At 40.9% G+C, this 25,099-nt stretch overlaps 1 protein-coding gene across 1 annotated transcript in view; it reads left to right on the top strand.

The window, feature by feature from the left end:
• The first annotated feature begins 271 nt into the window (after window positions 1–271).
• The window catches only part of galnt12 (UDP-N-acetyl-alpha-D-galactosamine:polypeptide N-acetylgalactosaminyltransferase 12), a 75,641-nt gene continuing 50,813 nt past the window's right edge, over window positions 272–25,099 (top strand). Inside the window, exons 1-2 of the mRNA XM_060824780.1 lie at window positions 272–909; window positions 24,831–25,000. Coding sequence (XP_060680763.1) covers window positions 536–909; window positions 24,831–25,000 — 544 coding nt within the window. The 5' untranslated portion in view covers window positions 272–535. The remainder of the gene's footprint in view (window positions 910–24,830; window positions 25,001–25,099) is intronic.

The following is a 25,099-nucleotide window of genomic DNA, read 5'->3' as shown; positions in this document are numbered from 1 at the left end:
TTCCTCTGCCACTAAACAAGGGGAAAAATAAAATACATTTGGATAGCGAAATGAATAGGAAAGGTAAATGGGCCAAATGGCAGGAGTTTAATTTGGAAAAAAAAGTAGTCGGCGTGGATTAGTTGGGCTGAAGGGTTTGTTTCGCTGCTGTCCGACTGTAACCCCCGCGCTGTCACGTGCGCCGCCCTCCTCCGGGAACTGGGTCATCTTGGTGAACCACACCCCTTTGACGTCACTTGCGCGTGCGCACCCGCTGACAGCGTGCCACGCTCTCGCGCCCGCCCCCCCGTCTGGGTCTCCAGGGAAACGCCTCAACATTCGGCGGCTTTCCGCTCTTAGGCCCCGCCTACCGTGTGACCGCGAGCCACTTCCTGGACGAGTTGTGGAAAGTTTGTGCGGGCCGGTGGTGGTGGCGGCTGCGGCTCGGCGTGTGAGCGCCGCACGGTCCGGTAACCCGGTGTGTGTGTGTGGCCGGCCGTCCCTGGGCCGCGGGAGGGGCACCCCCACCGCTCCTGTCCTTGGAGGGTGGGGGGCGATGTTGCTGGCACGGCGGCGGCGGTGCTGTAAGCAGTTACTGCTGCTGTGCTGCGGGATGATCGCCCTGGGCTTCGTGGTGCTGAGCCGGAGCGGGCAGCAGGACAAGCGGCAGCCGCGGGCTGAGCGCTGGGAGCCCGCGGCTGACACGGGCTCGGTGCTGGAGGCCGAGTACGACCGCCTCCGGAGAAGCGTGTATGAGAAGCCGCGGCTGGATGAGAGTGCGCTGGGAGAGCTGGGCAGAGCGGTTCACCTGAACCTGGAGGGCGAGGAGAAGCGGAAGGAGGAAGAGAGTGTGAGCAAACATCAGATCAACATCTATGTCAGCGACAGGATCTCCCTGCGGCGCCGACTGCCCGAGAGGTGGAACCCGCTGTAAGTGAGACGGAGGGACTGAGTGCTGTTACAACTGCTATTCACTGTACCCCCCCCCCCCCTCCAACTCTCTCACACTAACAACAACCTCACAAACATTTCCATAGCACCTTTCAGCAAAAGAGTGGTGGGGGGTGGGGGCAAAGGAATTGTCCCAGGGCTCTTCACTGGAGGGGTGACTGAGCCACTGAAGGACATCAGATGGGAGGGGATTTGCACGATAATCTACTTGTCTGCGAAGTTGCTGTGAAGGAAGTCGTTCTGTGAGGACGCGCAAGGGAGGATGAATGGGACGGGAGGTTTGGGGAGAAAGTTCCAGGGACGATGAGCTTCAGTGTAAGGCATAGCCCGCTGAAAATATGTTGCTGGTTAAAGCACAGCAGGTTAGGCAGCATCCAAGGAACAGGAAATTCGATGTTTCGGGCATAAGCCCTTCATCAGCCATTCCTGATGAAAGGCTTATGCCCGAAACGTCGAATTTCCTGTTCCTTGGTTGCTGCCTAACCTGCTGTGCTTTAACCAGCGACACATTTTCAGCTCTGATCTCCAGCATCTGCAGACCTCACTTTTTACCCTAAGGCATAGCCAGACCGGCCAGAGTTGGTGGGTTGCGGGCAAGTTGATTTGGAGGAGACGATGGCCAAAGGGAGAGTTACAGCCATGGAAGTATTTCCCAAGAATGCTAAGAATTTTAAAATCGAGCTGTTACTCAACTGGGAAGTCAACAGGTACAAAGGTGACAGGTGAATGAAAGTTGGTGCACCGTTAGAACATGAGCATGAGTGCTGGATGACTGTACCTTTATGGAGTCTGAAAGATTTGTTTAGGTGTGCGGTGAGTCAAGTATAACGTTAAAGTTGTGAACAATTTGGTTTACTCTGGAATGTTACCAGAGAGGAATAGAGTTAGGTTGGAATTGCAATTTGCCACCAGGATGGAAGATGATGACTTTGATATTTTCAGTATATACTTCAAAGAAATTACAACTTATCCTGTATTGTCAAGCAGTTTAGTGCACATAAAATGGGCAAATAGCAGTGTTCCTATTGTAGAGTTCAGTTGAAAGCTTACAATGCCCTGTCCATTTCTGGTGCTGCCACTGTTTTCTGTACCAGCATGGAATGTATGTAAATGCAGCAGTTTATAGAGAAGAGAAATTACTTCATTAGGACAATACAGTAATCTACAAGTTTGTCATTTAAGACAGCTATATTGTCAAGGATATCGTTTATGACTGGAAGCTGTTCCAGTGTATTAGTCAGTTAATATCAACTGAGCTATAAAGAAAGACATAGAGATTAATATCTTTTTAAAGCTTAAGAAAACAAGTGAAAAATATTTTCCCTTAATTATTGTACGTTGTTTCTATTGGTAAGTGAATTTAAAAAAATAGTCCTTGGAAGCATGAGAGTTTTGGTAGTAAAACCAACATTTATTGCCCGTCTCCAAATGTCATGAGAAAGGTGGTGGTAAGTGGTGTTCTTCAGCTGTTTGCAGTCCGTCTGTTTTAGATAAGCACTCAGTATTCCTGAAGGCAGTTGCCAGAATTTTGATTCACAGTGAAAAATTATAATGTAGTGATGGCGGTGAATAGCTTAGTGGGGTACTTGAAGCAGTCACGTTCCTGTGTATTTCCTGCTTTTAATCATTTTCAGTGATATAGGCTGTGGGCTGAGAAGGTACTGTCTGTGGAGTGCTTGGGGATTGCTGTCATTTATCCTCAGTATGAGGCATTGTGCATCAGTGATAGTGAATACTTGAATTGAGGAGCTATCAAGAGGGCTGTATTGTCCTGGATGTCAAATTTCCTGAGTGTTCATGAATGAGACTTAGACATTTAGAATTCATTAAACAATTTTCTACTACTTTTGCTGAAATATAAGCCGATTCACAAGATTGATTGCTCTTTTAATTATGGATATGCAGCTGCCCCTTTTGCATCTCCCTTTAGAAAAAAAGTTGTTCCAATGTGGAAAGTTACTTTGTATTAATCGCAAACGACAGTAAATTTTAGATTAATTGTTATTTTTGTCTAATGTTGACAGATTTGTTAACCAATGTTATTAAAAGATATTCGGCAAAGGCAAGTATGAGTTAATTCGTAGATCAGCAATGATCTTCTTGAATAACAGAAGATGCTGGAAGGGCTATATACTCTGATCCTTTTTTGACATTGCTATGTCTCCAGTGCCCTGTGTCACATCTGACTTTGGAGTTCTCAACAGTGCATTGTGAAATAGTTGTTTGATTTGTTACATTTAGGGGCATAAAGTTTGCTTTTGGGACTGAAATTGTTTCTTTGTATCTGGCGATTTTGTAAATTGGAATGCACAGCTTGGCTAAGTGGAAGCAGGTTTAAAAGTAAGTTTCAAAAGGAAATTGGATGTATGCTTAAAAAGGAGAAATTTGATTTACAAGGATGTTGCCAGGGTTGGAAGGTTTGAGCTATAGGGAGAGGCTGAATAGGCTGGGGCTGTTTTCCCTGGAGCGTCAGAGGCTGAGGGGTATAAAAGAATGAGGGACATGAATAGGGTAAATAGGCAAGGGTAGGGGAGTCCAGAACGAGAGGACATAAGGTGAGAGGGGAAAAATTTATAAGTTACCTCAGGGGTAACATTTTCATGCAAAGGGTGGTGCGTGTATGGAATGAGCTGCTTGAGGAAGTGATGGAGACTGGTACAATTGGAACATTTAAAAGGCATCTGGATGGGGTATGTGAGTAGGAAGCATTTACTGGGATATGGGCCAAGTGCTGGCAAATGAGAATGGATTACTTTAGGATATTTGGTCTGCATGGGTGAGTTGGACCAAAGAGTCTGTTTCCGTGCTGTACATCTGTGTGATTCTGACGGGCAATGCGGGATAATCCAGCATTGGGACTATTTGGATAGCTTTTACAAGGCTGGTATGACATGATATGACTGAATAACTCCTTCTGTGGTGTATGATTCTTGCCATTTTCCCATTACTTGCCATCCTACGCGCAAAGCAATTATTATGTACTGTATCTCTGAGAATAGCAGTGAATATTGATAATGTGAACAAATGACTAATGATGTTAAAGCTAATGATTGGAAGCGAAGATGTTCTTTGAAAGATTGGTCATACACCAATGAGAATCCACTTCCCTGCAATTGTCTGTCAGTATAGCAGGTGAAGTGAATGGTGGTCACTTCTACATGTGCATTCCTGTATATGGGGAATGGAAATCCAGGTGAAGGTATTACATGCTTGCAAGTATCTGTGAAGCTTTCCTAGTAATTCTGTTTCACTTTAAATCAACCTTTTGTACATTGGAGACTTGCATCCAGACTTCAGACCCAGATGTAAGGGCATTGCCACTTTGCCCTGGTAAGTTGTTTTTTTTAGTGAATCTGTGCAAACTTCTTTTGTTCTGACCAGGTGAGAGCTAGTGAACCAGTTCCTTTCTTTTTCAAACTATTTGTTTAATTGCAACAAATGTTTCGGATTTTTTTAAGCGTAAAGCTATACCCCTCGCCAGTTAACTTTTTTTTGCAGTCATAAAAAGCCAATCGCATGGTCGTATTGAGTGAAAAAGCAATTTTATTAGTTGCTGATCCGGAGAAAAACAATAGACATATGTCAAACATATGGCCTCTCTGCAGTTGCATCTGTGAACATGCACACATTATGCAGGTATAAAACTAAAAGGGAATAGTGTCCATTAGAAAGGAAGACAAAAGAATATTCAGTTTAATGAATCCTTTTCAAGCGTAGGTTTAAACCTGAGGTCTGGGTTCAGTAGTTGAATACAGCAGGAGGGAAGGTTGCATTTACTTTCAAATTTTTATTTCCCTGACTCTCATTCTCTTTTTTTTTGTGTTAAACAGAGCAAGTTTATTTTTGTGTGTGAGTGAGAGAGAGAAATAGAGAAAGCAACTTTTTTGTAGTGATCTCTGGAAGCCCTCAGAATCTTGTTTCGATAAACAGGATTGCTGTATTTCCAAGAGATTTCTTTTTGGTTTGTCTTTTGTGACTGCACTTAGGCATCTCTGCCAAATTACTAGATCATGAGACCGAATGGAATTATCGAACATGTGCTGGTTATATGTTCATTGAGGTGTAATTGGATGAACACTAGGTGTATATATGGGGGACAAGCAGTTGATGTGTTTAGAACTTTGCCATGTCTAAGTTGAAATAAAACTTTGCAGCATATTGCTGGACCTTTTTGAACAGCCATATTATCCATGTCCTGTACTTTACATTTGCCAATTTCTTCCTGAAACCACCATAATCTTTAATCAGTCTAAATTGTGGATTTTCTCTTTCTGCATTCTTCCTGAGTGATTTTTAAAAAAAAAAATTCCACTTTGAGGTGGCTTTGCAGAAGCTGTTAGCCGTGTCTCAATTCAATTTGCAACAGTTCCTCTCCAATAGAAGTTTTAAAAGATGTTGTGCATTGACATAGTGTTGTGCCTTGTTTTGATGTCCTTATCATTATTGAGATGATGTAGCAGACGTTAGGATTTTATGACAACAAGTGTGCAAGTTCTTCTTTTAGAGAACAGTGTATGTGTATTGTGCAGCCTGAACAGTTAAGGAGGATTTGCTTTATCTCAAGTTTTTTTTAAACTTCATTTACAGCATAACTGTGTCACTGGCTAGTCCAGCATTTAGTGCCCAGAGGGCACTCGGGAACCAGATGGGTTTTTTTTTCAACAGTTGGCAATGGTTTCATGGTCATTGCCGGATTTGAAACCCAGTCTCCAGAGTGTTATGTGCAATGATAATACCATTAGGCTATCCCTTCCCCATGTGTGAAAGCAGCAAGTGCTACCTATCATTGTTGCCTATAGTTAGTCTTTTCATTTTTAGTAAATATTTTCTGCCTATTTTAGAATATTTGTAATGTTGTATCATGCAGACATGAGTTAGGAGTTGAAGAAAGCCATTTTGGTTCCTCTGACCTGTTCTGCCATTTTAAGATCATGTGGATGTGGCCTCCTATCCACTCTCCTGCTAATTTCCATATTCTATGACATACCTTCTAGCTCGTAAACTATTTAATGCAGCTTTTAATAATATTCAAGGACCTGCTTCCATTACTCCTTTGGGAAAAGAGGACTGCAAATTCAAGTCTTTGGGAGAATGAAATTCTTCATGTCTATCACTTAAATGGGAGATCCTTTGTTTTTAAACTGTGTCCCTTTGCTCGAGTTTCTCCCACAAGGAGAAATATCTTGTCACCATCTCACTCTCAATTCTGTCTTTCTCTCCCCACTCATCACTTCTGCTCCACCCCATCACCACGACAACCTAGGATACAAAAAATTCCAATAAAATCATTAATCTTCTAAACACGAATGAATACAAGCTCCATATGTCCAACCGTTTCTCAGAAGATTACCCCTTCATCAGTTGAGTGGACCTTCTTTGAAGTGTTTCCAGTGCAACGTGTCCTCACTTACATGAGACTAGATCTGTACCTAGCACCCAGAAGTGGTCTCACCAATGCTCTATAATATTTGCAAAACTTTTACTTTTTATTTTCTATTCTTCATGCCTTGGATGATGACATTCAGTTTTCCAGTAACACAGCGAGATGGCCAGCGTGCCTGGAGCGGGGAAGGTTGTTGGACTTGGGGCAGGTGTGGGTAGTCAGCAGTTTGTGCACCTGGTCAGACCACATGTGGAAGCCTGTGTTTTTTTTAATTTTCCTTATTTTTCTAACGTATACTATGAATAAGGTAACTAATGCTTTTCTTTATTACATATCTTGTACCTAAGATGGTGCTGTAAACTTTTCACGGTATTCCTGTACTGCTGTCCTTGAGTACATGTGACAATAATCCGAACTATTGCCTTTTGATACTACCTGTTCATATTTGTATCATCAGAGCATCCAAATCTTTCTGCACCACAGCATTCTAGAATCTCCTGCCATTTGACCAATGCACTGCCTTTCTAATCTTTGTGCCAAATTAGAAAAAGTCATATTTACTTAGCCACATCTTTCTCCCCTACCTCCAACTCCTCACTGACCTAACAATATCCCATTGTAAACTCCATATATTGTCACAAGTTACTGTTCTATCTAATTTTGTGTTTTTAGCAAATTTAGCAGCCATGCATCTGGCCCCCTTCTCCAACTCATTGGCATATGCTATGTTTATTTGAGATCTGTGCCATGATAATATTTTCATCATTCGAGCTTGAAAATAAAATGCCTTTTCTCTCTCCTTCCTGTTAGATAACAATTGAACATGGAACATAACAGTACAGTACAGGCCCTTTGGCCTTCAATGTTGTGCTGACCTGTGAAACCAATCTGAAGCCCATCTAACCTATACTATTCCATTCTCGTCCATATGCTTATCCAATAACCACTTAAATGCCCTTTTAGTTGGTGAGTCTACTACTGTTGCAGGCAGTGTGTTCCACATCTGACCTATATATATCATCCCTCAATTTGAAGCTATGTCCCCATGTGCTAACCATTGCCACCCAAGGGAAAAAAGCGCTCAGTGTTCACCTGATCTAGCCCTCTGATTATCTTGTATTTTTAATTAAGTCCTTCTCAACCTTCTCTCTAATGAAAACAGCCTCAAGTCCCTCAGCCTTTCCTTGTAAGACCTTCCCTCCATACTAGACAACATCCTAGTAAATCTCCTCCGAACCCTCTCCAAAGCTTCCACTTCCTTCCCATGATGTGGGGACCAGAACTGTATGCAATGTTCCAAGTGCCGCTGCATCTGAGTTTTGTGCAGCTGCAGCATGACCTCATGGTTCCGAAACTCGATTCCTCTACCAATTAAAAGCTAACGCATCGGATGCCGCCTTAACAACCCTGTTAATCTGGGTGGCGACTTCTCCCTGTATTGCTCGCAAGGCAAAGCTTTTTCACTGTGCCTTGGTACACATGGCAATAACTTCAATTTAATTCAATTCAACTTTCAAGGATCAATGTTCATGGTCACCAAGATCCCTCTGCTCCTCTACGCTACCAAGCATCTTACCATTCGCCCGTACTCTGCATTTCTGTTACACCTTATTAAACTCCATTTGTCACCTCTCAGCCCAGCTCTGCGGCTTATCTATGTCCCTCTGTAACTTACAATATCCTTCATCACTATCCACAACTCTACTGACCTTAGTGTCATCCACAAATTTACTAACCCATCCTTCTATACCCTCATCCGGGTCATTTATAAAAATGGTAAACAGCAGTGGACCCAAAAAACAGATCCTTGTGGTATGCCACTAGTAATTGAATTCCAGGATGAATATTTCACATCAACCACCATCCTTTCTCATCTTTCAGCCAGCCAATTTCTGATCCAAACTGCTAACTCATCCTCAATCCCATGCCTCCATATTTTGTGCAATAACCTACCTTATCAAACACCTCACTGAAATCCATATACGCCACATTAACCGCTTTACCCGCATCCACCTGTTTGAGCACCTTCTCAAAAAATTCTAAGGTTTGTGAGGCACAACCTACCCTTCTCAAAACTGTTGATTATCCCAAATCAACTTCATCCTTTCTAGATGATAATTCCTATCTCTTATAACTCTTTCCAACACTTTACCCACAACCGAAGCAAGGTTCACTGGTCTATAATTACCAGGGTTGTCTCTTGAACAAGGGAACAATGTTTGCTATCCTCCAGTGTTCTGGCACTATTTCTGTCGACAATGATGACATAAAGATCAAAGCCAAAGGCTCTGCAATCTTCTGACTGGCTTTCCAGTGAAATAATTCCCATCCGGCCCAGGGTACGTACTTTTACACTTTTCAGAATTGCTAACACCACCTTGTGAACCTCAATCCCAACTAGTCTAGCAGCCTGTATCACAGTTTTTTCCTCGACAACATTGTCTTTTTCTAGTATGAATACTGACAGATGAAAAGTATTAATTTAGCCCTTCCCCGATCTCTTCTGACTCCACACACAACTTCTCACTACTGTCTTTGGCCATAATCTTACTCTAGTCATTCTTTTATTCCTGATATACCTATAGAAAGCTTGAGGGTTTTCTTTTGATCTTATCCGCCAATGACGACTTATGCCCCCTCCTGGCTCTTCATAGCACTCTTTCTTTAGGTCTTTCCTGCCTAACTCGTAACTCTCAAGCACCCTAACTGAGCCATCATATCTAATCCTAACATAAGCCACCTTCTTCCTCTTGACAAGAGATTCAACTTCCTTAGTAAACCAAGGCTCCCTTGCTTGACCACTTTCTCCCTGCCTGACAGGTACACACTTATCAAGGACCTGCAGTAGCTGTTCCCTGAATAAGCTCCACGTTTCAATTGTGCCCATCTCTGGAGTTTCCTTTTCCATCCTATGCATCCTAAATCTTGCCTAACTGCATTGTAATTGGCTTTCTCCAGCTATAATTCTTACCCTGAGGTATATACCCTTTCCATAGCTAAAGTAAACATAACTGAATTGTGGTCACTATCACCAGAGTGCTCACCTACCTCCAAACCTAATACCTGGCCATTACCCAGTACCAAATCTAATGTGGCCTCGCTCCTTTTTGGCCTGTCTGCATTCTGTGTCAGGAAACCCTCCAGGCCTACAGAAAACTCCCAACAGGGTGGCCTCTCCTTTCCTGTTTCTAACCTCAGCCCATACTATCTCAGTAGATGAGTCCTCAAACATCCTTTTTGCAACCATAATATTGTCTTTACCTAAGACTGCTACTCTCCCTTTCCTTTTTCTCTGGTCTTACTGAAACATGAAATCCCAGAACCTGCAACAACCATTTCTGTCCCTGCTCTACCCATGTTTCCGAAATGGCCGCAACTTCGAAATCCCAGACACCAGCCCATGCTGCAAGTTCACCTACCTTATTCCGGATGCTCCTGGCCACACTTCAAACCAACTTCTTGCTTGCTTGTGCCTGCTTGTGACCTTGAAACCTTAGTTCTGACCTCACTACTATCAACCTCCTGTGTACTCAAACTACAATTAAGCTTCCCACCCCCTTGCTGAATTAGTTTAAACCCACCTGAACAGCATTAGCAAATTCCACTCACCCCACTTCAAGATATTGCAATCTTGTTTTCATGGTAATATGTGAATGCCTGTACCAGGAGCTCTAACTCCCATGCCGTAAACTTGGAATCTTGTCAAATGCTTATCTCGGCTGTCACTTCTTTGTGACCTTAGAATGAAATCTCAAGGTGATTGTTGTTTTTACTTTCTTCCTCCCTTTCACCTCATGATGTACAATTATTTTGAGATTTGGTTTGTATCTTCCACAGTGAAAGCAAACTTTTAACATCTGTTTAATTCATTCACTATTTCCTTAGTTTCCATCATTAATTCTCTAACCATCCTGAAGTATCATTGCTCACTTCAGTTACGTTTTCTTATTTACATGCCTTCTAGAAAATCTTTCTTGTACATTTTTATTTTTCTTTCTAACTTTTTATCAAACTCTAATGTTTTAGTTTACTTTGCTTTTTTCTTTAACCACCTCTTTAGTTTTTGACATGACACTAATGTTTGCCGAATTATATTCCCTTTCCTTCAATTGGATACTGTCCTTAATTTCCTCAGTTATCCCAAGATGGTGTTTCCTTCTCTAAGAGCCTTTTATTGGACATTGCCAAGTGCTGGAAAATGAAGTCAGAATAATTAGGTGATTGTTTATGTCCTGTACAAACGTGATAGGCTGAGGACCTTTTTGTGCTGTAGATGTCTGACTGTAATGATCTTTGAATGTTATGAAATATCACCTTCAATATATTCCAGTACATCTCTACTGACACATCCCTTAACTCAATTTCCCACCTCATTTTAGCCAGCTTTGCCTTCACATGGATGGGTTGGACCGAAGGGTCTGTTTCCATGCTGTATATCTCTCTGATTCTATAGCATTATATTTGCCCATTTTTAAAGTTAAAACACTACTTAGACCCACTCGCCTTTCCTTCACGTTGAATGCAAAATTAAATTATGTTGCAATCATTCATTCCTAAAGATCCTTTGTCTCATTACAGACTGACAGAAAGGGTGTTTTGATGCAGTGATAGCATCCCTTTCTCTGGACCAGCAGGTATGAGATCAAGTCCCACCTGCTCCAGAGATGTCATAACAAGCTGATTGTAAAAAATATTTACACATTAACAGATCTAGAACAGTTTACACTAGGTTGGCCTGTAAAACTTATTGCTCAAAGAAATTGTTACAGAAGCACTCTGAAGTTATCTTCCAAAATACTTTTGCCATTCTAATTTTTCCAGTCTGTGTGTAGACTAAAATTATGTATGATTATTGATGAATATAGGTTTGGATTCCACCATGGGAAATTGTGAAATTTGAATTTAATTATTCTGCAATTAAAATAGAGTCAGCCTAAAAGTATTACCATGGTTAATTTTCATAAAACACATGTGGTTCACGATGATCTGTACAGCGTAATATAACTACCCAACCCTCATACTCAATGCACTGAGGAATGAAGGCAAGCATACCAAATGCTTCACCACCCTGTCTACATGCAACTTCACATTCAAGGAACTCTACACCTGGTACCCTAGATCTCTTTGTTTGACAACACTCCCTAGGACTTTACCATTAAGTATGTAAGTCCTGCCCTGATTTGCTTTAATAAAATGTAACATCTCACATTTATTTAAATTAAACTCCATTTGCCACTCCTTGGCCCATTGGCCCATCTGATCAAGGTCTGTGACATAACTTTCTTCACTGTCCATTGCACACGTTCCTTAATAGCCCACTTAATTTTTGTATGTGTTAGCTGTATCCTCTTTTTGTCAGGCATACGAAGTTTTAGTCAAAGCAGTAATTTAATTTTAGAACCATTACCAGAAACAGTTGATAATGATGAGCCTTTGGCCTAGCACTAATGAAATTAAATTAGCCCAATTAAACTGAGTTTATTCCAAAGCTGCTGAGAGTTATACAATACACCGTAAATATTCCACTCAGGTCAGTGTCATAAATGAAATTTCTTTCTTTCTTGTAAGAAGTTCTTTGTTCATAATGTACATGGCAGTGATTGGGTAGCCTTAACTTTCCCAATGTTTTACAACACAGGGAAAGGTTTTGGCATATTTTCACATCAAGGTGGGTGGGTATAATTTGAACTATGGTCTGCTCCCAACAACCAAGTTAGTTGAGTAATTGTGAAGACATTTACTGTAGTGCAACATTGTGTAACCTTGTTATTTTGTCTCCTGTAGTTTTTCTGTGTATGTGTACAATAGGCTTATGATTGTAAATGTTCAGAGAAAGAAATAATTTGATGCCATTGGAAATTATCTAAAACTTCTGTAGCCATTAATGCAGCATCTTCAGTTTGCAATAGTATCCCACAATACAGCAGGTAGTTAATTGGTTGCAAACTGCAGTATGTGACTGACATAGAATGGTTTAAAATCTTGAGTAACTTGTGTGGCACAAGTGTTACCTATGTTTCAGCTAAAGCCTGGAAGCCATCCAAGATGTGCTGCATTTAGACATGAGCAGCTTCACCATCCGAGTTATCATACGTTTGCTGAACATTGTGTAGTCGTCAGCAAAATGACTATTTTTGACTTTGTAGAGGAAAGGTCAATGAAGCAACTGAAGATAGTTGGGCCCAGGGTACACTACCATGAGGAACTCCTGCAGAGGTATCCTAGAGTTGAAATGAAATGACTGACCCCCAACAACCATAACCACCTTCCTATGTTTGTCTCTAACCAATGGAGACTTTTTGCTCAATATCCATTTCAGTTTGCTGGAGCTCCTTGATGCCACACTCAGTTAAATGTGGCCTTGATGTCAAAGCAGTCACTCTGGCATTGCCTCTGGAATTCAGCTCTTTTGTCCATGTTTGAACCAAGACTGTAATGAAGTCAGAAACTGGCCCTGGCAGAACTCAAATTGAGTGTCAGTCAGAAGATTATTGCTAAACAAATACTACCAGATAACACAGTTGAGGGCACCTTCCAACATGATTAATGGTTTGTAGTTGGCCACGTTGGACTCATCATGCTTTTTGAGTATGTGACATACCTGGGTAATTTTCCACATGGTCGTAGTTGGCAGTGTCACTTGATAGCACTGACAATGATATCTTCCATCACCTTCATATTAATTGAGAGTAGACTAATGAGTGGTAATTTGGTATTTGCAATCTGAAGCTACCTGCAGCATGACCTGAACAGTGTCAAATCTTGGTATAATGTGGGTCAAGTAACACTTGTGCCAGGCAATGACAATCTCCAACAAAAAGAATGAGTGTACCTATGATATTTACCTGATTCCCCACCATCACTATCCTCAGAGCCAATATTAACCAGAAATGTACATGAACCAGCCACACACACACACACACTGTGGTTTTATGTTCTGCCAGGAGCTCGCTATTTCGGGGTAAGTCTTGTCTGCTGACAACTGTCTTTCCACTAGTTGTTTGATTATGTTGCACTCGCTTGCCTGAACTGATGCATGTCCAACAATCTGACAGTTGACCCAATCCAGGACAAATAACCCCCTTGATTGTTTCATTGTGAATTCCCAAGTTCCACTCAAAAGAATAATATTATGTAAAGCTGTACAATGGTTCAAACTGCGATCTGGGGACAGGATGAATATATAGCCATTGTTCAAGGAAGCTTCCAATCTTTGCAAAATACTTCCTCATAAGGAACGAGGAGTAGAAGGAGCAGGCCATCTGGCCCTTCGAACCTGCTCTACCATTCAATAAGATCATGGCTGACCTTTTTCTTGCCTCAGCTCCACTTCCTGCTGTCTCACCAAAACCCCCAATGTCTTTATTGTTTAAAAAAAATCCATCTTAGCTTTAAAAATATTTACTGAAGTAGCAACCGCTACTTCACTGGGCAGGGAATCCCATAGATTCACAACCCTCTGGGTGAAGAAGCTCTTTCTCAATTCAGTCTTAAATCTGCTCCCTCAAATCTTGAAGCTATGCCCTCTTGTCCTGGTTTCAGCTGCCAATGGATATATCCTCTCTACATCTATCTTATCTATTCCCTTCTTCATTTTCTATGTTTCTATAAAATTCTGCATGCGCGCGCACGCACTATCACACACCTCAATTCTTCTAAATTCCAATGAATATAATCCCAGGCTATTCAGTTCGGCTTCATAAGCCAACCCCCTCAACTCTGGAATCAACCTAGTGAATCTCCTCTGTGTCCCCTCTAGTGCTGGTGCATCCTTTCCCAAGTAAGGAGGCTAAAACTGCACAGAGTACTCCAAATATGGCCTCACCACCACCCTGTACAGCTGGATCACAACCTCCTTGTTTTTAAACACAATCCCTTTAACAGTGAAGGACAAAATTCCGTTTGCTTTCTTAATTACCTGTTGTACCTGCAGACCAGCCTCCTGTGATTCATGCACAAGGACACCCAGGTCCCTCTGCATAGCATACTGCCACTTCTTACCATCCAAATAATTATCCTTTTTACTGTTATTCCTACCAAAATGGATGACTTCATATTCCCCAAAATACTCAAAATAATCTATGCACACTGTGAAGTTAAAGTGTGGAAGGAAATCAGCATTGCCAAATGCTGCTTAAAAAGCTGTCATGTTGTATTTGCATTGTGAATACTGACTTTTATCATTGTTTACACAAATGGCCACGTTAATTATCTTGTGTAATGTATTGTTATCTGCAATTTTTAAGTCTTGACTTGTCTTAACTGTCACAATTGGTCGACAAAATCTTAAAAGCTCTTCGAGATTCAACTTTAAAAGAAGTAACTAAAATTATGTCTATGTCCTCTGGATGCTCCAAGGTGCATTTAATTGGATTCAGACAATATCTCAGCTAAGCAACAGAAGAATTGTTTCCAAAATTAGGGTGGCTCAGTGGTTAGCACTTCTGCCTCATAACACTAGGGTCCCAGGTTCGATTCCAGCTTCGGACAACTGTCTGTATAAAGTTTGCACATTCTCCCTGTGTCTGCGTGGGTTTCCTCCGGATGCTCCGGTTTCCTCCCACAATCCAAAGATGTGCAGGTCAGGTGAATTGGCCATGCTAAATTGCCCATAGTGTTAGGTGCATTAGTCAGAGGGAAATGGGTCTGGGTGGGTTACTCTTTGGAGGGTCGGTGTGGGCGAAGGGCCTGTTTCCACACTGTAGGGGATCTAATTTAATTTAATCTAAAACTAGCTATACCTCGAGCCAAGATATTTTACTGTAGCTGCATTGCTGACATCTGCACATTAAAATGTAAAATTCTCAAGTATATCCTGGCCATACAATGCAGGACAAATCTAATCGGGACAATTTCATCCCATTGGTTTAATCTTGATCATCAGTGAAGTGCTGGAAGATTTAATCAAAAGCAGTGATGGATATTAGAACACAGAACAGTACAGCACAGAACAGGTCCTTCAGCCCACGATGTTGTGCCTACCATTGATCCTCATGTATGCACCCTCATGTAGCCTCTCCTCATTCTTCCTACTGACATATGTAAACACTTCTCTGCATTACCCATTAATTCTTTTGCTGTATTTTCACACTATGACCACTCTTCCCCCAAAATGCCTTTGTTTTCAGTTACTAATTGAGTTTCTCTCATTGCAAAGTGTCAGATCTCCATATCTAAGAGGGAAAAACTTAACATGAGGTTGAAACAGGTCCTGAGGTGAGAAGCTGAATAAATTGGTTCAATGCTTTTGGGAGTTTAGAACAGTGGAAGGTGATCTTGTCAGCATGGGGAGGATTCTTAAGGGGTTTGACAGGATAGAGACTGAGAAGTTGTTTTCTCTGGCCAGGGAATCTGCAACATGGTGTCATTGCCTCAGACTAATGGGTAGATAATTATGGGAAAGTGATGGCCTTGTGGTGTTATCACTAGACCGTTAATCCAGAGACCCAGATAATGATCTGGGGGCCTGGGCTTGAATCCTGCCACGGCAGATGGTGGAATTTGAATGCAGTTTTTAAAAACATGTGGAACGAAGAGTCGATGATGACCATGTTGATTGTGAGAAAAACCAATCTGGTTCTCTAATGTACTTTCAGGAAGGAAACTGCCATCCTTACCTAGTCTGGCATACACATGACTCCAGACCCACGAGCAATGTGGTTGAGTTTTAACTACCCTCTAAGCAATTAGGGATGGGCCATAAAAGCTGTCCAACCAGGGACACCCTCATCCCATGAGTGAATTTAAGGATGAGATGGGGAAAATTTTCTTCACTTGGGGTTATGAGCACTTTGAATTCTGTGCACTAGGGGGTTGTGTTTGAGGCAAAGTTTTGATCTCATGGGATCAAGGGAAATGGAGAATGGCTGGAAAAGTGGAATCTAAAAGTGAAAAGTTGTCAGAAGTGTGGATGTTCATCGATTGCATAATTTTGTGTTATCCATGACTCAAATACTGAAGCTGCCCATGTTCAAATGCAACAAAATTTGGATAATACCCAGACTTGTGTTGACAAGTGGCATGTAACATTCAGATGACACAAATGCCAGGCAATGATTATTTCCGATAAGAGACAGTCTAACCACTAAACATTCAATGGGTGTTACCATCACTGAATTCCTCATACAAGGGATTACCATTAACCAGAAACTGACTGGGTTCACCTTATATAGTGGCTAGAACAATGCTATAGAGGCTAAGAATACTATTGTGAGAACTCACCGCCCAAGTACCCAAAGCCTGTCCTTCAGCCATAAGACACAAGTATGACTGAATGTTCCTCACTTGCCTGAATGAGTGCAGCTCCAACACCACTCCAAGTTTGAGACCATCTGGGACAAATCAACCAGCTTGATTGGCAGTAAATCCACACCCATCCACTCCTTCCATTGATACTCAGTACACACTGCTGCTACTATCTACAAGATGCACTGCAGTAATTCCCCAAAGACCCTTAGCAGCTTCCAAATCCATGACCACTTCTATCTAGAAGAATAAGGGAAGCAGGTACATGGGAACACTACTACCTGTAAGTTTTTCATCGAAACTATCTTGAAAATAAATCACCGTTCCTCACTGTTGTTTGAATTCTGCAATTCCTTCCTTCATGAACACAATGGGACAATCTTTGCCAGTGAACTGCAGTGGTTCAAGAAGATAGCTCATCACAACTTTCTCAAGGACAAATAGGAACAAGCAGTAAATGCTGGCCAGCCAGTGGTGCCCACATTTCACAAGTGAATAAAAATAATTCGGAAGTTCAACCATGTCTGTATGAACAGTTGGAGAAGCCTTGAAGGGCTGCAGTTGGCTATTTTTGCACCCATTTCTTAAGAAGCTTGTTTCAGACGGGCTAAAAGAGCCAATATGATTTTTGCTAACCTATCAATTTGTATATTCTATTAATTCTGAGGGGCTTTTGCTGTTGTAAAGGCAATACAATAAATGAATGACTTAAAGCAAGGTCCTGCATTTAATAAACCTTTTTAACCAAGTCTTTTTGCTCTTCTGGCCACTTAATTTTGATACTACTAAAGAAAAGTCACATTAACTATTTAAATTGGGTGTTTTCTTTGCCTTTTGTATTTTTTCTGTTTACATTCTTAAGTAAATTGTGTATTAATGTATTTGTTATGAGATATTTTTGAAACCTGGTCTTAGTAATCTAATTTTCATTTGGTTCTCCTAATAAACATCCAAATTTGTTTCTGTCGTTCTTTTTACTTCGCTGTTGTGGATCGCTTGAAATGTACTCCTCTTTCAAAATAACACTGGAGGGCAGCAGTGCACTTTTAACTTGCCAGCCCAGTCACTTTTAATTATCGAAAAATAACAGAGCATAAACAAAAAAAACTCTTCACAGCAATTTAATCAAAAGAGGGCATTTTACTCTTGCGTGAACCTGGTTTATCTGACTACACGTGCAGTGGGTTCAATTTTTAAAATGTAATGTTTGTGCGGACCAACCTCCCCTGGCCCTTTGCGTGGTTTCTACTGATACCATCTCTGAACGCAGAGTTAAGCTTTTGTTCAGAGTTGGAGCAAAGCAAGTCTTCATAAAAAAATGTTCAGTTTACTGAATGGAGTAATACAAGTCTGCAAATTCACTTTGGCAAAGGGAGATAACAACTGAAAACATGTTCATTGTAAATTTGATGTACATACTAAGTATGTCTTAAGTGTTGAACTTGCAATGCATAACTTGCTTTTGCCTTTAGTAATGGAGGTAAGACCATAAGACATAAGAGTGGAAGTAAGGCCATTCGGCCCATCGAGTCCACTCCACCATTCAATCATGGCTAATGGGCATTTCGACTCCACTTACCAGCGTTCTCCCTGTAGCCCTTAATTCCTCAAGACAACAAGAATTTATCAATCTCCGCCTTGTAGACATTTAGCGTCCTGGCCTCCACTGCACTCCGTGGCAATGAATTCCACAGGCCCACCACCCTCTGGCTGAAGAAATGTCTCCGCATTTCTGTTCTGAATTGACCCCCTCTAATTCTAAGGCTGTGTCCACGGGTCCTAGTCTCCTCGCCTAACGGAAACAATTTCCTAGCGTCCACCCTTTCCAATCCATGTATTATCTTGTACGTCTCTATTAAATTTAGTGGGCGGCACGGTGGCACAGTGGTTAGCACTGCTGCCTCACAGCGCCTGTAGACCCGGGTTCAATTCCCGACTCAGGCGACTGACTGTGTGGAGTTTGCACGTTCTCCCCGTGTCTGCGTGGGTTTCCTCCGGGTGCTCCGGTTTCCTCCCACAGTCCAAAGATGTGCGGGTCAGGTGAATTGGCCAAGCTAAATTGCCCGTAGTGTTAGGTAAGGGATAAATGTAGGGGTATGGGTGGGTTGCGCTTCGGCGGGTCGGTGTGGACTTGTTGGGCCGAAGGGCCTGTTTCCACACTGTAAGTCTAATCTAATCTAAATCTCCCCTTAATCTTCTAAACTCCAATGAATACAATCCCAGGATCCTCAGCTGTTCCTCATATGTTAGACCTACCATTCCAGGGATCATCCATGTGAATCTCTGCTGGTCACGTTCCAGTGCCAGTATGTCCTTCCTGAGGTGTGGGGACCAAAACTGGACACAGTACTCCAAATGGGGCCTAACCAGAGCTTTATAAAGTCTCAGTAGCACATCTCTGCTTTTATATTCCAACCCTCTTGAGATAAGTGACAACATTGCATTCGCTTTAGTTGATTAGTTCAACCACTTCACAAAATAAGGAATCTGCTGTACAAGTTCATTGTGCACCGTGTAGCTGTTTAAGGGGAATACTTCTGTCCCTTAAAACAGAGCTTCCCAAATGTTTTCCCATTCTGATTCTATTTTGAAGCGTGAGGATTGCCGTGAGCCCTCTGAGAATAGGAAGGTGGGGATGGAAGATTTGGGAGTTTGAGGTGGGTGGCAGTGGTGGTGTTTTTTTAAAAAAAGGGCACAACTGTTATGGTGTCAGTCACTGCCACTTGGGGTCTGGACTAGTCCAGAATATATTGCCCACTTCTAATTAACTCGAGGGCAATTACAGGTCAACCATATTGCTGTGAGTCTCTTGTAATGATGGTAGATTTCCTTTGCTTCAGACGTTGCTTATGTTATATCCCACAAGAAGAAACATTGTCATTGTTTGGAATTTTATCAAAACCTTTCATGATTGTAAACACCTCTATTAAGTTATTCTTTGGTCTCTTTCTAAGTGAATAAAATCCTATCCTGTTAGTCTTTTCCTGATATGTTTACCCATGCATTTCTGCTATTATCCTTGTAAATCTTGTCTGTACCCTTTCCGGTGCTTTTACTGATATGGGAACCAGCAACTATACTCGTAAGTGCGGTTTAACCAGGGATGGAAACAGCATAACTTCCCTAATTTGCAATGCAACCTTTTGGAAATAAACTTTCATGTGTGGCATGCTTTTTTCCAATCATCTTGGTAGTCTGTGGTGTGACCCTCAATGATTGTTGATTTGTACTTTGAGATCCCCTTCTTTCTTTACCCAACTACAGTTATACCGTTCGAATAATAATCTCCCTACTAACACAGTAAGCTATTTTTTTCCCTGTTCCACCAGTAAATTAGATTGTGCAAATTTCAGGCTTTCATCAACAGCTCTAACATTAATTACTATTTGTGGAGGAAAGTTCAAAACTTTTGTCACTGTGTGTGTGTGTGTGTGTGTGTGTGTGTGTGTGTGTGTCTGGAGCTGTCTCCTAATTTTACTGTTGGAGGTTAGGCTCTTAAGGTTCAGACTGTGTGTCCCCTTTCCTGAAATGCTTCAAAATGGCCAAAGTAGTTAATGTATCTGCTCTGGCCCCCTTAGCATTATTAAATGCAAAAACCTACAAGAACTCTCTTAGAAGCTTAAAGCTCTTTGAAAGAATGGACTCCAATATGATGTGCTAATGGCCTTCCTTTAAATTGTGGAATTGGAACAGTGTGGTCTCAAAATTAAACTCATGGTTTTATTTCAGTTACCTGACAATGCGCTCCTCCATTTTTAAAAGTATTATTCCAGGGATGTAGAGATTTGCTGCCTGGGTTGGAATGTAAATTTTCCTCCATGCCCTTGAGGAGCTGATAGTGAGGTATGTTCTTGAGCTACGCAGTCCATCTGATGTAGGTACATCCACAATGCTCTGAAGAGAGTTGCAGGATTTTGACTCAGCAACAGTGAAGGAATGGTGATATATTTCCAAACCAGGATAATGTGACTTGGAGAGGAAGTTGAAGGTATAGTGTCCCCATCTATCTGTTGCCCTTGATTTTTCAAAATGGTGGTGGTCATGGATTTTTAAAGTGCTGTCTCAGGAGACTTGGGTGAATTTCTGCAGTGTATCCTGTACAGAATGCACTGTGCATTGGTAGTGGAGAGTGAATGTTTATAAATGTGGTGTCAAACAAGCTAGCTGCATTGCCCTGGATGGTAATAAGTTTTTAGTATTGGTGGAACTGCACTCCTCCAGACGAGTGGTGGGGTATTTCATCAAACTCCTGAACTTGCGCTTTATAGATGCACAGGCAATGGGAAGTTAAAAAGTGAGTTACTTGCTCAAGGATCCCTCACCTCTGATCTGTTTCTGTAGCCACAGTACTTACATGGTTAACTTAGTTCAGTTTTTGACTAATGGTAGCCCGTGGGGTGTGGGTAGTTAAATGATATTGAATTTGCAGTTTGCAATAGAATATTGGTAGCTTAGTTCTGCTTTGAAAACCGACTATGAATGAAAACAACTAAAAACTGTAAAAAGAATCACACTTTAACTGTGAGATGCCAAGGAGAAATGACCAATAAGTTACATTTCACCTTGCAGATTTGTTGGTGATAGAACCTGATTTTTGTTTGCAGAACAGAGAAAACCAGAAGCTCTTCAAACTTTTTCGTAAGTAAATAGCTGACTGCTGCATTCAAATGCCAAAGAGGAAACCATGACCACTGATGTTTTGTTTAGAAGTTGAGGTTGTGCCATTGGTTTGGTTTGTGCAATATTTACCATGTAATCCTGCTCCAATTTTCATTAGTACCACTGAGTCGTTTTTCATATTAATCATTTGTAGACTAGGTATTTCATGTAACCTTATGACTATTTCATTTTTGGTAATGTTAGGACTTAAAATTTAATGGCAGAAAATTGTATAAATGCAATTAAACCAAACTTGGGCTGAGTTAAAAGGTTTGGCACCAGGTTGAGTTGAGGTTAATGACTTGAAAGGTGAGATCTTAAAACAGCAAATTAGGTTTAGCGAAAGAACTGGTGACATTGCTGTCTGCAATCTTGATAGTAATGGCGGTGTAGAGAGATGTTTTTGCTTTGAATTAGAGCTAAATTATTAACTCTGAAGAATTGTAAAAACCATCAACTACTTCAGATCAAGAAGAAATCAATTATGAATAGTTAATCTTAGGTAGGTTTGAGGACAGTATTGTTGGGAGTACTGATTTAAAATGTTAGTGTCATTTTGTTTTTGGTAAATTACTGTGTTAAGCTTTTACAATTCAGTTTAAAAGTGCTTATTTTTGTGTACATTGATTAACCTGTTTGTGTATAATATATTCATTTTAAAGCCCAGAATCTATATCAAGATGGTGAAAATTGTTTCAAGTGGAAGGCAGTTGAAGTATTGTTTATGGGGGTTGTGAATATGGGGGGTTGTTGGGAAGAGTACTGTTAGGATATGGAAGTTTGTCATTATTTGGGTTTGAAATTGTGAGAGAGTTTTAGTTTTGAAGCGCTGGGAGATTGGGATGCATGACCGTTTTAGTGTTCTGACAGCACTGTCATTGAGAATGCAATTTTCTCATGTGAGAGTGCTCTGGGAATGTTCGTTTGTTCAACAGTGCATTAGTGGTAGACCATGGTAGTATTGGGGAATAGTGGTATTTCTACATTTAAATCCATTTCAGTTTCAGGTGAAAATTAAGGTTGATTTCTGCTTTTTATTAAAAAAGGCCAATGTTCTTTATTTTTGAGCTTTAACTGTTATGACCCTCTTGAAGAGCCCTGAGTCAACTACAATGGATAAACCTATGCAGTACGAGTCAGTCAGTGACTGTATTCATTGTATACCTAGTAATAGTGAGGTCTCATGTAACAAAGATCAGGTATTTCAGTCTCACGATATTAAGGCTGAATTCTGAGAAACTGAATGGATTGGGGAGAGGAACTTTGAACTGCATGAGACTGATGAGGGTGTCAGATCTAGATTTCTTCTTATTCACTTGTGGGACATGGGTGTTGTTGGCTTGCCTGTTCCTAATCTCCCTTGAAGGTGGGGGTGAGCTGCCTTCTTGAACTGCTGCAATCCACATGCTGTAGTTTGACCCACAATGCAATTAGGGAGAGAATTCCAGAATTTTCAGCAGCAACTATGAAGGAATGGTGATATATTTCCAAATCAGGATGGTGAGTGGCTTGCAAGGGAATTTCTGGGTGGTGATGTACCCAAGTATCTGCTGCCCTTGTCCTAGATAGAAATAGTTATAGGTTTAGAAGGGGCTGCCTACGAGGATCAGGCACTCTAAATGTCAGGGAACTTTTATAGAAACACTCGTGGAAACATTTTAATTAAACAAGTTTCTCAAACCAGAGATAGTAGGTACAAAATGCAGTCATGAAATCAGCGAGAAATGAATAGAAATCTGCATCGAGAGTGTGTTGGAAAAGCACAGCAGGTCAGGCAACATCCGAGGAGCAGTAAAATCGACGTTTCAGGCATAAGCCCTAGCTTTTCCAGCACAACACTCTTGATTCTCATCTCCAGCATCTGCAGTCCTCACTTTCCCCCTGAATATAAATCTGTGTTGAACCCTCTCCATAACCACAGTAATTTCCAAGTAGGTAAAGTTTTCATGTTTTAAATCCACTGTACTGTAGAGATTACTACTCTGTTAGGACCTTGTAAATGTAATTTGTGGTATGCAGTCATTTAAAATCAAATTAAAGGCTTCAGTCACTTTGAAGATAAGGGTGAAGGTTTTACCATGCAGGATTTTTTCTCATTGATATATTTTCTCATTGCCTGGATGTTGTTGGGGTAAGTAATTGGTTGAGATAATGAACTGGATTTTAATTTTATTGCAAAACTGTACTCAGCCTTCATTAATACTGTGAAACTTCAGACTTTTGCACATACCCAGTTCAATAAAGAAAATCAAAGTCACTGTCAGTGACTCCTCACTCCCCAAGGATTTGCTGTTGAAGATAATAATCAATTAGATATCACTGAACATAACCTTCCACTTTTTACATTATCACCCTTAGAATTCTTGGAGTTGGAGGATCTTACTAATGGTGTACTAATTCATAATCACTGTTGATTAGTTTTCTGGGCCAGAAAGGTTAATATATAGAATGCCACATTTCTGCATCCCACACTTTGTTTAAAAAAACAAAGACTGTAATTGTAAAAGCAATTTTTTAAAGATTTGATATTTCAGTTTTTACTGTATTACCAGTTATTTCACAATCTTTATTTAGCATTTTATAAAATTACAAAAGTGAATGATGAGGCTTATATGCTGCTTTATTGTACGTTCTTTCAAGTTTTGTTCTTTGTGTGGATTATTCAGTGTGACTGGCTGCTTAACCTCGTCAAAAGATGTGGCACTGGAAAAGCATAGCAGGTCAGGCAGCATCCGTGAAGCAAGACAGCTGACATTTGGGGCATAAACCCCCCTTCATTCCTGAAGGGCTTATGCCCAAAAAGTCGACTTTCCTGCTCCTCAGATGCTGCCTGACCTGCTATGCTTTTCCAGCACCACACTTTTCAACTTTGATCTCCAGCATCTGCAATCCTCACTTTCTCCCTGGCTGCTTAACCTATTCAATGACTTCAAAGTGGTATGATTGCAGGGATCCTTTTAAGCTGGCTCCAGAATTAAGGTAGACATTGGGAAATATAAGTAGCATCATATATTTCACAGATTTCTTCAGTGTCAGCAGTGTGCACAAAATCCAGAACACTAAATTTAGGCAGAACAAAATTTAAATTTTTGTTCGGTTCAATTACATTTGGGATAAAATAGCTCAAGATTTTTTTTAAAAATTCTGTGCTTGAATGTACGATAGCTGAGTGGTTATATATTCTGATGCCTGGACTCGTACTTGAGACAATATGAGTTCATATCACGTCATTGCAATTTTAAGAATCATCTGAATTCAGTTTGCACGCAATAAATTGGTACAGAAATAGGTAAAAATGACTGAATGAAAACGATAATGCGCTCACCGTTGTGAATTCCTTTAAATTGTCTTCAGGGTTATTAAGTATTATTGTTTACTGATTCCACTTGGACAGATTTCTTTCAGCCAAAAATATTCAAAGAATAATGAAGTATTTCACACTCCTTTTTTTGGAAAGGGGTGTATGGTAACAACTTGTTTTTACTGGGAGAATACTTGCATTCAAAATGTTCACATTGTGTAAAGTAAATGCAATGAATGTGCCAAATGTATGCAATATGTTGTAATTCAGCTGCAAATGTACATGATACTGTTTTTAATGTTTACATTATAGATGTAGAGAGAAAAAGTACGACTATCGAAACCTTCCTACCACTTCAGTGGTAATAGCGTTTTATAATGAGGCCTGGTCAACACTCCTGAGGACGGTCCACAGTGTTCTTGATACTTCACCTGATATTCTGTTAAAGGAGCTCATCCTTGTGGATGATTACAGTGACCGAGGTAGATACAATCTTGTCAATTGTGTTCATTTCCTGATACAGTATTTCTTTTCCAGATACAGTAAAGTCGCACAACATTTGTATGTTGCCCATCACCAAT

Source organism: Hemiscyllium ocellatum, chromosome 5, assembly GCF_020745735.1.
Source record: "Hemiscyllium ocellatum isolate sHemOce1 chromosome 5, sHemOce1.pat.X.cur, whole genome shotgun sequence".
Classification (NCBI taxonomy): domain Eukaryota; kingdom Metazoa; phylum Chordata; class Chondrichthyes; order Orectolobiformes; family Hemiscylliidae; genus Hemiscyllium; species Hemiscyllium ocellatum.
The sequence above is the reverse complement of the archived record's forward strand: the minus strand, read 5'-3'. Positions and strand labels throughout refer to the sequence as shown.